Source organism: Asterias amurensis, chromosome 2, assembly GCF_032118995.1.
Source record: "Asterias amurensis chromosome 2, ASM3211899v1".
In the NCBI taxonomy this organism is placed as follows: domain Eukaryota; kingdom Metazoa; phylum Echinodermata; class Asteroidea; order Forcipulatida; family Asteriidae; genus Asterias; species Asterias amurensis.
In genome coordinates, this window is record NC_092649.1 from 27847654 (window position 1) to 27861541 (window position 13888).

The following is a 13888-nucleotide window of genomic DNA, read 5'->3' on the forward strand; positions in this document are numbered from 1 at the left end:
CCTCGACTGAAAAAAAATCACAATGAACTTTGCTTTTTTTGTCTAGAAATGAAAGAGCAGTGAGCATTCGTTCACGTAGTAGTTGATTGGTCGTTTGTGACATATAGTTGACGGCAGGTCATACCACTTTTAGCACAGGGGAGTTGGTTGAGGGTTAATCAATTGAACCAGTGCGTTGGCCGGCACACAGGATGATGATTTTCACTGATCCAGTAGGAGTTTGTCAGAGCTTGCTGCTGTCTATGTGTGTGGCTTTTTAGTTTGGATCCTGCTCTCCACTCTCCATCTTTCATGTTCTGTTCATCATAGTTATTGTGGCCTACTGGATATATGTTTGATAGCAGTGTCTCGTTCTAGTGGTGATGCTTTTTTGGGGTAGGGACCAGGAAGTTTGTCTATATTTTCAAACCGCCAGCTCAACAGTGGCATCGAACTTGTAAGTGGAAATTCAGTGATTGTATGTCAGTATGAAAAGCTGTTTTTTCACCACTCCCATGTATAATGCTTAGTGATATTCTAGGCCTGGTTGATTTATGTATTGTAGTCTTTGATATGAAGTGAGCATTGAAACATTTATCTTTATTTTTTTTAACCAGTGACACAAACATGTAAATTGTAAAGTAATTTACTTTCATAAGTTCTGAGGTTGCGTTAAAAAAACTTTGGATTTGAGCGACGTATTTCTTATTATCAATGAAAGGGCCATCGTAAAAAGCAAATCTGTTTGTTTTAAAACCCATTAAGGATTTCCTGTATTTCTTTGGAATGTAAGTCTGTTTCATTAAAAACAACTTTCATTTTGACTATTGCTTGACTGCTTCTGCTTTTCAGTCCAATATAGGATTTTTTTATTAGTATGAAAAGAGTTGAAGAACATACTTTATGGGCGCATTTTCTCAGGGTGGCCACTGCCACCAATGGAACCTGCCAACATCAGTTATAACCTTGGTTGCATATTTCATTACCCAGACAGTTACTTGACCCCACCCAAAACCCACTCTCACCCCCCTTCCACCCACTCCAAAAAAACAAAATATCCAGCCAGCAGATTTCGCCTAGCCACTGTTAAGTGAAGTTGTCAAGCATTAATGTCCTGCTTATAAAACGCCTATGATACTATCGTAGCATCATCATAGAGAATCCACTTATAATTGAAGCAAGGCATATTTAGAATGAGTACATGTATGTAGAATGTGTTGCAAATGTTTCCCAGTGACAGTGGCTAGTTGAATCAGTTAAAATATCAATTAATGGGCTTGCAGAGTCAACTTTGCAATCCTTTTAATTTGTACACTGCTTTACTAATCATACTGTGTAGGAGAGCCATAGGGATAAAGCAAGCCAACCCTGAACAGACTGGACACCGGCCTTAAAACCGACATGATGGTGTAACAATTGAAACCATGTGAGAAACACCCTGCATCTTTTACTTGATTTAAATGTGACCAGAAAAGTTTGACAAATTGTTGTGGATGGGAAGTGAGAGTTCCTTCCCTCAGGAAGGAAGTGATTGGTGTGTAACCACCTTATTACAGGTCTCCTAGAACTAATGGTTACAAAACCAAAGTACCATCTAAAGGTTTTACTACCATTCACTATGATTAGGTTTTTAGTAAAGCTGCGTTCTCCCATTGAAGCCCGGTTCATACTTCCTGCGAATGCGAATATGGATTTTGACATCACAAATTCGTCAAAATTCCTATCGCATTCGCATTCGCAGGAAGTATGAACCGGGCTTTACATTGGTCCGCTGGTCAATTTCTTGTTGAAGCACCTGAAGACCAGTCACAATACTCTCCAAGTGGTCCGGCTGGCTAGGTATGAAAAGCATCCCTCTTCAATATCAAATAATGGAATTGTGGAAAATAATGATGATAAGCTGGTCTTACTGACAATATTTTGGAACAAACCCAGCAAGTCCTTGATGGAGGAAGCCATTGGACGTGTAACCACCTGTTACAGGTTTTCGATAACCATGGTTACAACAACCAAGAATAACATCGCACAGTTGCACTGTTCGTTTTTGATCAATGGTTTTTCATCGAGTTTATAGTGTATGAGTGACACTTAATGTACCCTTAAAAGGAAGAAATTGATTCGATGAAACACCTGTACAATGATTAAAGTTAACTTGTATCATTGTAGGTGCTTTATCTATTACTAATTAGTAAATTCTGGCTGTTACTGCTTTTAAGATGTGCACATTAACACATGTGTACTAGTAGGTTTTACACTGTAAACATTTCACACACCCACATAAGTTTTTTAATGCCGTAAATCTAGGACCTCTTTTTATAAACTGTCATTTTTTGGACTTAGTTTTGTAAGCTACCTCCCCATTGGTTTGTATCTGAAAGAGAAACGAGGACTGTCCCCGTTAGTAATTTTACCAATTTAAGATGTTACAGTTCTTGCCTTCTTGGTTTAAACATGTTGACACATTCAGCTCTACATTTTTAACATTCCCTTCAAACTTTCAATACACAACATGTCCAACACTATAGGTGCCTAATATTCCACATTCAATTTTGTATTTTTTTTTCTCATGCAATTGTGAGAACACATAGAACTGCACTGTACCAAAAGCTACAACAGAACCTGAGTCATGTTTGCATTGATTGTGTGGGTGTGCCACATTTACATATGTGATCATGTATGACTGATTCAACTGACTGGGTTTAAAGTTTGATGTTTGAGGTTTGGAACTTACAAAAGATTTCTGTTCACGATAGCCAATATTACCAAGTGTACATGAACACAAACTAAACACGTTAATTCAAGAGTATGCAGTCAGGCATCCGGCATGGTTGGATGACTTTGTGGGTGGAAAACACTAAATAAGGACTTGGCTACGCGATGGGACTTCTGTCGCTGCAGACAGTTGCATATATTATTTTTTTATTTTGTGCGCTGCTTGAGAGACAGCCAGTTAATTACACCAACCTACAAACAGTATCTTAGTACACTTTGATATTAATTGTTAAAGGAACACGTTGCCTTGGATCAGTTGAGTTGGTCTTTGAAAACCGTTTGTAACCGTTTTTTTATAAAATGCACATGGGTGGAAAGATGTTGTAAAAGTAAAATACAATGATCTGCACAAACATGCCTCGAAATTGCACGGTTTTCCTTTTACCTTGTCGACTAACACGTCGGCCATTTATGGGAGTCAAAATTTTGACTCCCATAAATGGCCGACCGTGTTAGTTCGCACAGTAAAAGGAAAACCACGCAATTTCGAGGCAAACTTGTGTGGATCATTGTATTCTACTTTTAAAACATCTTTCCAACCATATGCATTTTATAAAAAAGGGTTACAGACGCTTTTTATAGACCAACTCGTCCAATCCAAGGCAACGTGTTCCTTTAAAGAGCTGGTACATGTATAACAATTTTCTGCAATAGTCGTTTCATTGGAATTTTCTGACTTCAGAAAAAATATTATCAAACTGTTTGATGCCTGATTCCATCAATATTGTTAGACAAGTTTTTGTAAGGATTTCTCCTGTTTCAGAAAATTGATTTGACCATTAAGGAAACTACCTGGTTGTTAGTCCAAACCTTGTGTTTTACCTTTGAGTTCTGTTCAGAGTCTGGGAAAATAGAACACACCTGAGGTTCCTGTGCTGTTACTCCACATAAAGAGATTGCCAACAATTTTGCTCAGGTCTGAAGCAGACTTGGAATTTTACAGGTCATAGCCTGTTGCCCTGGTCTTGGCCTTGATGCCCTTGCCAAAGTTTCCCATAGACTCTTTCAAGTGAAAGTGCCCTTTGCAACATTTAAATGGCCTTGTCCCCTTCCAGGGAAGTTGTAGTAGTAACAGCATGCACAAAGCTATGTACAACATGCTAAATTTAAAAATGTAAACGAACCCTCATGTGACTTGGAAAATCCAGGAACTCATACGGTCTCATATTTTTGATTTGTTTCAGAATTATCAACAGGACCCCAAGCATACTTCCGCATGACTACTGACGGTCCCCATCATTGACAGAATGGCTGCTGGTGCATGTATATCAAGAGGCTACCGCCTAGGTAATCTACTAACCATGGAATCCATCAGCCTGATCCTACTCTTGCAACTTGTCGCTGTTGCTCAAATTACTGCAGTTTCTTACGAACAATTTGAAGTGACCCTCGACCCAGGTGGTGGCCTGGTGCCCCTTCAACGAATGGCTCTGGACAAGTCCACAGAAACACTTTTTGTGGGAGCTGTGAACAGATTGTATAAACTTTCAAGTGATTTACAGTTAGAGGGGGAAAATATCACAGGACCTAAGAACGATAATCAAGCATGCCCACCACCCCCAAGAAGTTGTAGTGTGGCTATAACACCTACAAATAACATCAACAAAGCTTTAGTCGTCAATGAGAAAGGGAATCAGCTGATTGTGTGTGGCAGTGTTTATCAGGGTGTCTGCAAGGTACTTCGTTTGAATGATATGAGTATCATTGAGCAGCCATCTCGTGAAGTGGTTACCAACACTGAGCAGGGTTCTAATGTTGTTTTTATCGCTCCTGGACCAAGCGGGATAGGTAATTATCTGTACAGTGCTGCATCGCGTGCAATGTGGTTAAGAGGTGTGCCAACAGTCGCAAAAAGACTTCTTAGTAGTAGTTCTCCTGGAGGTTCAACGTTTGACCCCGTGGCTGGTATACAGATACCTGAGAACACCATAGATGAAACAGCAGCTAGCAATACTTTTGACATCAATTACATGTTTGGGTTTTCCAGTGGAAATTTTAGCTACTTTATTGCAACACAACTTGAAAACTTTCGTGAAGTTGGGTCCCCACTTTACACAAAAATTGTCCGCTTATGCCAAGATGATACTTCAGTGTCATTTGATTCGTACATTGAGCTTCCGCTGGTTTGCAAAGATTCAGGTGGTGTTAATTACAATCTTGCGAAGTCGGCGTACGTCTCTAAAGTAGGAACTGGATTGCATTCAAACAACATTACGCAAGATGAAGACATTCTATTTGTGACATTCTCCAAAGACACAACTGAATCTGGATCAGTTGTATGTATGTATCCAGTCAAGACGATTAATGAGCGCTTTCTGGAGAGAGTGAAAGATTGTGCCAACCAAGGGACTGATACAACGGAGATTGACTGGTTAGGATCATCAACATGTGTTCAATCACCTGGCTTGGTAAGAATATATTTCAAATGATATATGCTAAAAAAAGGAACCAAAACTGTGCTCACTTTCATGCATTTTTCTATTGATCAATGTTGCATGTTGCTAATGTATGCATTTATTTTGAAAAAGGTTTTTCTTACTTAAGCCCTGTTCATACCCTCTGTGAATGCGAATGTGCAGCGAATGTTTTGCAGGAGTTGAATACAATTCAACAGTTGTGAATTATTTGTTGCAATTTTGTGAAGTCAAAGTTCATATCGCATTCGCTTTCGCATTCGCTTATGAATCAGGCTTAATCAAGCGTTATTATTTTTTTTGCTTGAGCTTAATAATGCAAAATCATATCTCATACTTCGTTTTGATTCTTTGTAGTTCATTGCTCTCTGGTTCAGTTAAATTCTGCATATGCTTACTGTAAAATGTTTCACACTTATTTCTGAATGTTTGTTTCAAAGATTGCCTTAGCAGACAGAGATGGTCTGAACTACTGCCATCAGTCGGATACAAACACACCTTTGGGTGGACTGAAAATCCCAATTGAAGCAATGGCAATCTATTCCCACAGCAGTGCCATCACAGCCATTGCAGTCACACCACACTTTGAGGCAACAGTGGTCCTACTTGGTGATGAGTTAGGTCACTTGAAGAAGGTAAGACAATGGCGGCAGAGGGAAGAAGAGTTCTTAAGAGTCAGTTCAGGTAAATAGTTGACATAGTTGCTCACGGTCAAAAAATGATTTTTTTTTATACTTTGTGGGTGGAAGGGCCTTGGGGTGCAAGTAAACAAAATTGCATTTTCAATTCTATATACAGCCCGTTGCCATGGTTACGGCTCATTTTATTTTTTTGCCATTTTAGGTCGATTTTGGGGTCTGAAAAACTGGTTTTTAGCTCATATTTACAACTCCACCCCACCAAAATGCAATATTAATTCAAAAAACCTTTTATATCACTACAAAGTATCATCCTTGGCCTTCCTTGAGAAAAAAAATTATTGCTTTAAATATCACCCTTGTGCTATTTTTGCACCATGCATTACAGTATGTTTTTAGAACTTGCAAAATCGACATTTTTACCCTATTTTTTGACCCCAAAATGTCAACTTGCCAGGGGTCTCAGAAAATTTTCCTTTCGTCTGTGATTAGGGCCAACATTGGTCTTTCCATATCTGGTGTCAAAAACTTGGGCAATTGTATCCTGTTGGGCCAGTACTGCCTCAAAACTAGACTTTTTTCCCCAAAACATGAAAAATGCCTTTTTAAGGGTCTTTCCACATAATATCGACATACGTGTCCATGGTAAAAGAAAAGGAATATTTTTTTTTTATACTTTGTGGATGGTAGGGACTTGGGGTGCAAATAAACAACATTAACATTTCAAATCATAATATAACACGTTGCCATGGTAACAGTTCATTTGTGTTTAGGCCACTTTGGGCTGATATTGGGGAATGAAAAACTGTTTTTTTAAGTTAATGTTTACAACTCCACCCCACCAAAAAACAAAAATATTTCATAAAACCTTTTACATCACTACAAAGTATCATCCTTGGCTTTACTTGAGACAAAAAATATTGCTATAAATTTCACCCTTGTGCTATTTTAAGAACGTGCATTACAGTATGTTTTTAGAGCTTGCAAAATCAACATTTTTACCATATTTTTTGCCCTCAAAATTCCATTTTTTCAGGGGTCTCAGAATATTTTCCTTTCGGTTTTGATCAGGGCCAAAATTTGTCTTTTTTATTTTTGGTAAGAAAGACTCGGGCAATTGTATCCTGATGTAACAGAACTGTCTCAAAAATAGACCCTTTTCCCCGAAAACATAGAGAAATGCATTTTGAAATATTTGCTTCATTTTGAATTTATAACATGAAAAAGTTAGCTATAATTCCATCAATCTGGCAGCTTTTTATTGATCAGGACTTGTTGATGACCTAAATCTTATAATTTGCCCCACCCCGGCCCTGGCCCAATCATATTTCTTGACATTGCATAAAATAAAATAACAGTTTTGCGAACAGCGCCTTTTTTTTTGAAAGTCACATTTTTTAATTCCCCTTGCACATCAAGAAAGTTTGTACTGTCTTTAATGTTTTGTTGGTTCTCGGAATATTTCCCTTTGATTGGGCTATCATTATGGTTTGCATGTCTACTGGGGAGAAACACTTTGGTTTATTGTATCCTGTTGTGACACTTCTGCCTCAAAAATGGTAATTTTTCCAAAAACAATAAAAATGCATTTTGAAGTTATCCCTTAGTTTGAATTGATAAAAAACAAAAACGAGCATGCTTGTTAAAAGAATATGGCACTGTTTCCATGCTCTTTAAGCCACTGAGTTCTTGTTTTGTCATAACTACTTTACCTAGTTGTACAGGTATGATTCACATTGCAAGAAGAGAAGTAGTGCGGTGAGCAATCTTTACTGTCCTTGTCTTTACATGGCCTTATATCAGTCTTCTTGGTCCCCTGCCCGCTACCGAACTAAACATTTTCATCCCAATCAGAACAAAGAGGCTCTAAAAGTGAGCAAGTACTGTATCCAAAGTATCTAACCATTTAGCCGCTGTACCGCCCAGCCGCATTATAGCGATACACTGTATGCGGTATGAGGAAACCTCGCTAGCTTGTGTTTGTAGAAAAAAAGGAACATCAAAAGAAAACTCGATAGTCATTAGTAGGTCTACGCATTTGTTAATATATCTAGTTGTTATAGATCGTTATTAATTCTCCCTTCACAGTTGACTTGTCAAAGCTAATGATGATGAAATAATTTAGCTCTTACGAAAAATAAAACGCTCATCAGTAAACAGGAAACTGTTCATCATTTATGATGATATTGTCGAAAATAACGCCTTCGCATTTAATCAGTATGAGCATTGAGCCAGACAAAAGCCTTGAAAAGCTATTGTGTTCATTTTATCCGTGCACAAAAGTATTCGCCATAAAAATTACCGTAGCCGTTTAACGAGAGGCATTTATTGTTCCCATGAGAACTTTTATACAAATATTACCGAAAGGGTAAAAAATTGTGCATACACATTAAGCCTTGGCTATCTTTTAAAATTTGAACTATGATTCCAGTAATTTACTGCAAGACTCTTGAGAAATTGGATTTCAGCAAACTCGGGCGGTGCAGGGACTAAAGGGCTAAATGGCCATTCACCTGCTTTGGCCTTCTGTAAGCAGTTCCCCCATCTATGGTGGGGTTCCTTTCAATTGTACTGTTGCAAACAATAAAAGAGTTGGTTTATTTAACGTGATAAACAACTCAATGTGATAAACAACTCAACGTTCTCAGAGACATATATAATAATTATGAATTAGTAAGATAGTGAATGGAAAAAATATCAAACTAGCCTGAATAGACTTTTGTCACTGCAAATGCATCTTACTTATTTATGTTCAGCAGGTGCAAGTTTTTACAACTTCTTTCAATGTTGTTTCATTATTAAGGAACACAATGCCTTGGATCGGTCGAGTTGGTATTTCAAAAGCGTTTGTAAACGTTTATTAAAAAATGCATATGATTAGAAAGATATTTTAAAAGTAGAATATAATGATCCATACAAGTATCACTCAAAAACATCTTTCTAACCATGCATTTTAAAACAAACCGTTACAAACGCATTTCAAAGACCAACTTAACCGATCCCAGGCAACGTGTTCCTTTTAAATAATCTCTTACGCTCATCTTGCAAATCGTTAGTATCATTGTTTTTAATAAGATCTTGGCAAACTTTTCCAACACTTTTAAGCGGGCTTTTTAATTTCCCACGTTTGTGTTGGACATGATTGGATGCTCCAAACCATCTGCCGCAAACACAGAAACTACATTGTTTATGATCTCTATCTCTAAGAAAAGTTTTACATTTGGTAGCAGGCAGGGACCAAGGAGAGTAGGCCCTGTATTAAAGACAACTTGTAAAGAATGCTCATCGCACTCTACTTGCAATGGGAATCATACCTGTACAATAGGTAAAGTAGCCAAATCAAGAACTCTCAGTGGCAAAGCATTGGTTTCGGTTTGGTTGGATACCATTATGTTTAAATAAAAACTTTGTATTCATTACTCAAAGGGCATGGAAACAGTGCCAGATTTTTAACAAGCATGCATTGTTTTTGGAAAAATTACTATACTTAAGGCATGATCAGTCACAACAGGATACAATAAACACAGTGTTTCTACCCAGAGACATGAAAACACCAATAACAACCGAAAGGGAACACTTTCACAAAAAGAGGCGCTATTCACAAAACATTGTTTTATGCAATGTCAAGAAATATGATTGGGGCTGGGCCGGGCAAATTGTAAAATTAAGGTCATCAACAGTTCCTGATCAATGTTGGGTAATCCACTAGTGCTAAGGAAAAGCTGCAAGATTGATAGAATTATAACTTTTTAATGTTAGAAATTCAATATAAAGAAAAAACAATTCAAAATGCATTTTTCTGTTTGAGGAAAAAAGTCTATTTTTGAGACAGTACTGTTAACATCAGGATACACTTGCCAAGTTTTTCTTACCAAAAATAAAAAAGACAACGTTTGGCCCTGATCAAAATCGAAAGGAAAATATTCTGAGACCCCTGAAAAAAATGAAATTTTGAGGGCAAAAAATATGGTAAAAATGTTGATTTTGCAAGTTCTAAAAACATACTCTAATGCACGTTCTAAAAATAGCACAAGGGTGAAATTTATAGCAATATTTTTTGTCTCAAGTAAAGCCAAGGATGATACTTTGTAGTGATGTAAAAGGTTTTATGAAATAATTTTGTTTTTTGGTGGGGTGGAGTTGTAAATATTAACTAAAAAAAACAGTTTTTCATTCCCCAATATCGGCCCAAAGTGGCCTAAACACACATGAATTTTTACCATGGCAACGTGTTATATTATGATTTGAAATGTAAATGTTGTTTATTTGGACCCCAAGTCCCTACCATCCTACCATCCACAAAAAAATGAAAAATATTCTTCTTTTTTTTACCGTGGACACGTATTTCGATATTATGTGAAAAGACCCTTTAGAAGGCATTTTTCATGTTTTGGGGAAAAAAGTCTAGTTTTGAGGCAGTACTGTCACAACAGGATACAATTGCCCAAGTTTTTGACACCAGATATTGAAAGACCACTGTTGGCCCTAATCACAGCCGAAAGGGAAACTTTCTGAGACCCCTGGCAAGTTGACATTTTGGGGTCCAAAAATAGGGTAAAAATGTTGATTTTGCAAGTTCTAAAAACATACTGTAATGCATAATGCAAAAATAGCACAAGGGTGTTATTTAAAGCAATAAAAAAATTTCTCAAGGAAGGCCAAGGATGATACTTTGTAGTGATATAAAAGGTTTTTTGAAATAATGTTGCATTTTGGTTGGGTGGAGTTGTAAATATGAGCTAAAAACCAGTTTTTCAGACCCCAAAATCGGCCTAAAATGGCCAAAAAACAAAATGAGCCGTAACCATGGCAACGGGCTAAATATAGAATTGAAAATGCAATTTTGTTTACTTGCACCCCAAGGCCCTTCAACCCACAAAGTATAAAAAAAAATCATTTTTGATCGTGAGCAAGTATGTCAACTATTTACCTGAACTGACTCTTAAGGGAATTATCATGGAGAAATAAAGAAATTGAAACATGTTCTCACAAGACTACGTGTAGTTTTTTTTATTTTATTGGGGGGGGGGGTAACTGTGTGTGCAGTGCTTTAACACCCATGGGTGTTTGGGTTAAACAAGTGCAAATTGCAAATTTAACAACATTAATGTTCATAGCCCCAGTTTACCTGGCCATATTCAAGTACTCGTGAACAAATAGACTCTATTTAGGCTGTTTAGATCTAGACAACAGCACCATTTATTAATTATTTAAAAAATTGAGCTGGCCTCTCACTGCCTGGCCAGCTTTATGGTCTAGCATCTTGGGTAATCTATTCTGTGGCATGTTTTGGCCGAGCAGTCAAGTGCACTGGACTCAAGCTCAGGGGTTTCTTGAAATTTGTGTTCTTCAGCAAGATACTTGACCATCATTGCTTCATTCTTCAAAAGCTGTAGGTCCTGTGCGTTATGTAATGCGTGTTAAAGAACCCATGTACACTTATCGATAATTTTTGGGTTGGATTTCTACCAGAAGTGATTGTCTTCTTTTTTCCCACTTGAGCGGTAAAGCACTAAAATTTTATAAAATTATTTCAACAGCTAGCAGTTTACACACAGATCCCTTCTGGGTGATCATTCTGTTGTTTACACACTATGATGTCTTCACTTCTCAAGCTCACCTCATCAGCAGTTACATTTTTTAATTAAAGCCACATTTCTAAACGAGAAAGTAAGTAATTAATTTCCTTTGTATTCTCCAGCTACGTGTTCAATCATTGACTGAAGCCCAGCTTTATGAAGAGCTTCCCGTTGTAGAAGGTAGCCCCGTCGTCCAGAACGGATTGATGTTTGACAAGAACAAGAATTTTGTCTACTTCATGACCGAGAGAAAGGTGAGTTTCCTTAAACAGAAATCCTCATAAGCCCTTTTCACACTGTGTTTCTCGTACCCTCGTGGAATACACACTGTGTCCCTGTTCCATGGGGTTCCGGGTGCATGTTTTAAGAATACCCCAGGGTTTTCAGAGGTTGCAATTCCTCAGGGTATGCCCGTTTGCGTAGGCAGACAGTGGGCAGACCTGGGGGGTAAAGCCAGTCAGTTCCATACAGTGTGGTCAATTCCAGTTAAGCTAGGAATGGCATGGTTTTTGCTTGTGTTGTTGTGTGACTGCTGTGATCAAAAGTTGGATCAGAGCTGGAGCAAGCACTGGTGTAAAGGCGACACAAGATCCTGATCTGTGGTTGTGATAAAAAGGGCAATTTTTAATCTATCTTTTTGGATTAAGTGTAATTGGGTAAGACCTGTAAGTGGCGGTGGCCAGTAGCCACCTAGTCAAATCGAGTTAAGGTATTTGAGCGAATCTATAATCCTGTACAATGTAACACCCTGGAAGTTCAACAGGTCTCACCTCTGCCCATTTTTGTAAAATCATATTCCTGAATGCAGATTTCAACAGTAAAATTTTGTTAGCATGAGATGTTTTTGTCATCTCACTCATTGATTTGAGCAGCGAGAAATAGAGCAGAGCAGACAGGATTCTTTGCCACATTGCAGCATCCTTAAGAACTTGTTTTTGTTGCAACAGGCGCGGTGTTTACATTACCCATTCCCCTTCGGTAACAAATTTGATCAGCATCAGGTGCCGCATTATTGATAAAACCTGCCAGATTTATAATCCCGGTAGTTTCGAGGGAAGTGGCCTTGATCATGCTAACAAGGAATATTGCAGTAAAGCTGTTGAGTGATCCATAGTGTGTATTAGTTGTGGACCTGTGTTTATGTATTTGAACTCTAGTGTACAGTTGTGGTTATGTGTGGTGGAAAAAGGGTGCGGGATGCCTCAAATATATTCAGAACACCAACATGCACAGGGAAGTTTGGATTGTAGTTCTTATGTACAACCCTACAGGGTAGAATGGAAAGCAGAAGGACTACATTGTCTTGTCTTGATTTGTGCCTTGCAGACATAGCAAGTTTTTTTTTAAAGACATCGTTTCGTAATGTTTAGAGGAAAAAAACATGAATATGTCAGAACTTTCCTGTGTAGTTTTTCAGTTTGTTTCGCTACATACACTCATAGCGCTATGATCATACTCCATAGCAATTTTTACATTGTATCTCTTATCCCCAGGGAGTACAGCCCTGGGCAGGCCCCAGGAGTTGTTTTACCCCAAGGTTACCCAAGTGCACTTTCACACTCTCCCCGCCCGCCCTATTCGATGGGGTTCGGTTGCATGTTTCAAGAATATTCTGGGGTTTACCGCTTTCCCCTACTCCAGAGCAGGGTTGGCTAGTCCCCGGTGTATGCCCATTTGCTGGGTAGATCAGGGGGTAAACTGATCCAAGTGTGAAAGGGCCGCCTTCACTCCCTGGGGTTGGCCCCGGAGAATAGAGTAGTGTGAAAAGGGCTTATGGGACTGACCACTCAGATACAACTTCAAGTCCTTCATATTTGTACTGTATGATAAATGATCAGGCCTGGAACTTCATTCCTGTTAAAGGCAGTGGACACTATTGGTAATTAGCATAAAACCTTACTTGGGAACGAGTATTGGGGAGAGGTTGATAGTATAAAACACTGTGAGAAACGACTCCCTCTGAAGTAAAATAGTTTTCGAGAAAGAAGTAATTTTTCACGAATTTGATATTGAGACCTCAGATTTAGAATTTGAGGTCTCGAAATCAAGCATCTGAAAGCACACAACTTCATGTGCAAGGGTGTTTTTTCTTTCATTATTATCTCCCAACTTTGACGACCAATTGAGCTAAAATGTTCACAGGTTTGTTATTTTATAGTGCATATATGTTGAGATACAACAAGTGAGAAGACTGGTCTTTGACAATTACCAATAGTGTCCAGTGTCTTTATTAAGGCATATTAGTTTTTCTTAAGTAAGATGCACCTCAATGGGCGGAATTAGAATTGTTACTGTAACAAGTTATTAAAGGGTCTGTTTATGTTAGGTAATTACCCTGAAAATTAATATCAATAAAAACTTCAAGGTAAGAAATACAGCAGCTTGGGATGCATTTTAAGAAACATTTCACTTTGAAGTACTGCGGTTATGGGAAACAAAATTCAAAGGTTTCCTAAAACCACAGCAATGACAGGAGTTAATTCACAACAAGGTTAAACTGTTTAGA

At 38.1% G+C, this 13888-nt stretch overlaps 1 protein-coding gene across 2 annotated transcripts in view; it reads left to right on the forward strand.

Annotated features, from left to right (window-relative positions):
- Nucleotides 1-13888, forward strand: part of LOC139954535 (plexin A3-like) — an 86442-nt gene that overhangs the window by 19846 nt on the left and 52708 nt on the right. The window contains exons 1-4 of one of the 2 annotated variants that reach the window (XM_071954381.1): nt 205-436; nt 3936-5159; nt 5606-5800; nt 11505-11636. In XM_071954381.1, the coding sequence (XP_071810482.1) occupies nt 3999-5159; nt 5606-5800; nt 11505-11636 (1488 nt within the window). In that variant the 5' untranslated portion in view covers nt 205-436; nt 3936-3998. Of the gene's footprint in view, nt 1-204; nt 437-3935; nt 5160-5605; nt 5801-11504; nt 11637-13888 lie in introns of those variants that run through there. The other variant, XM_071954379.1, reaches the window with a different exon arrangement.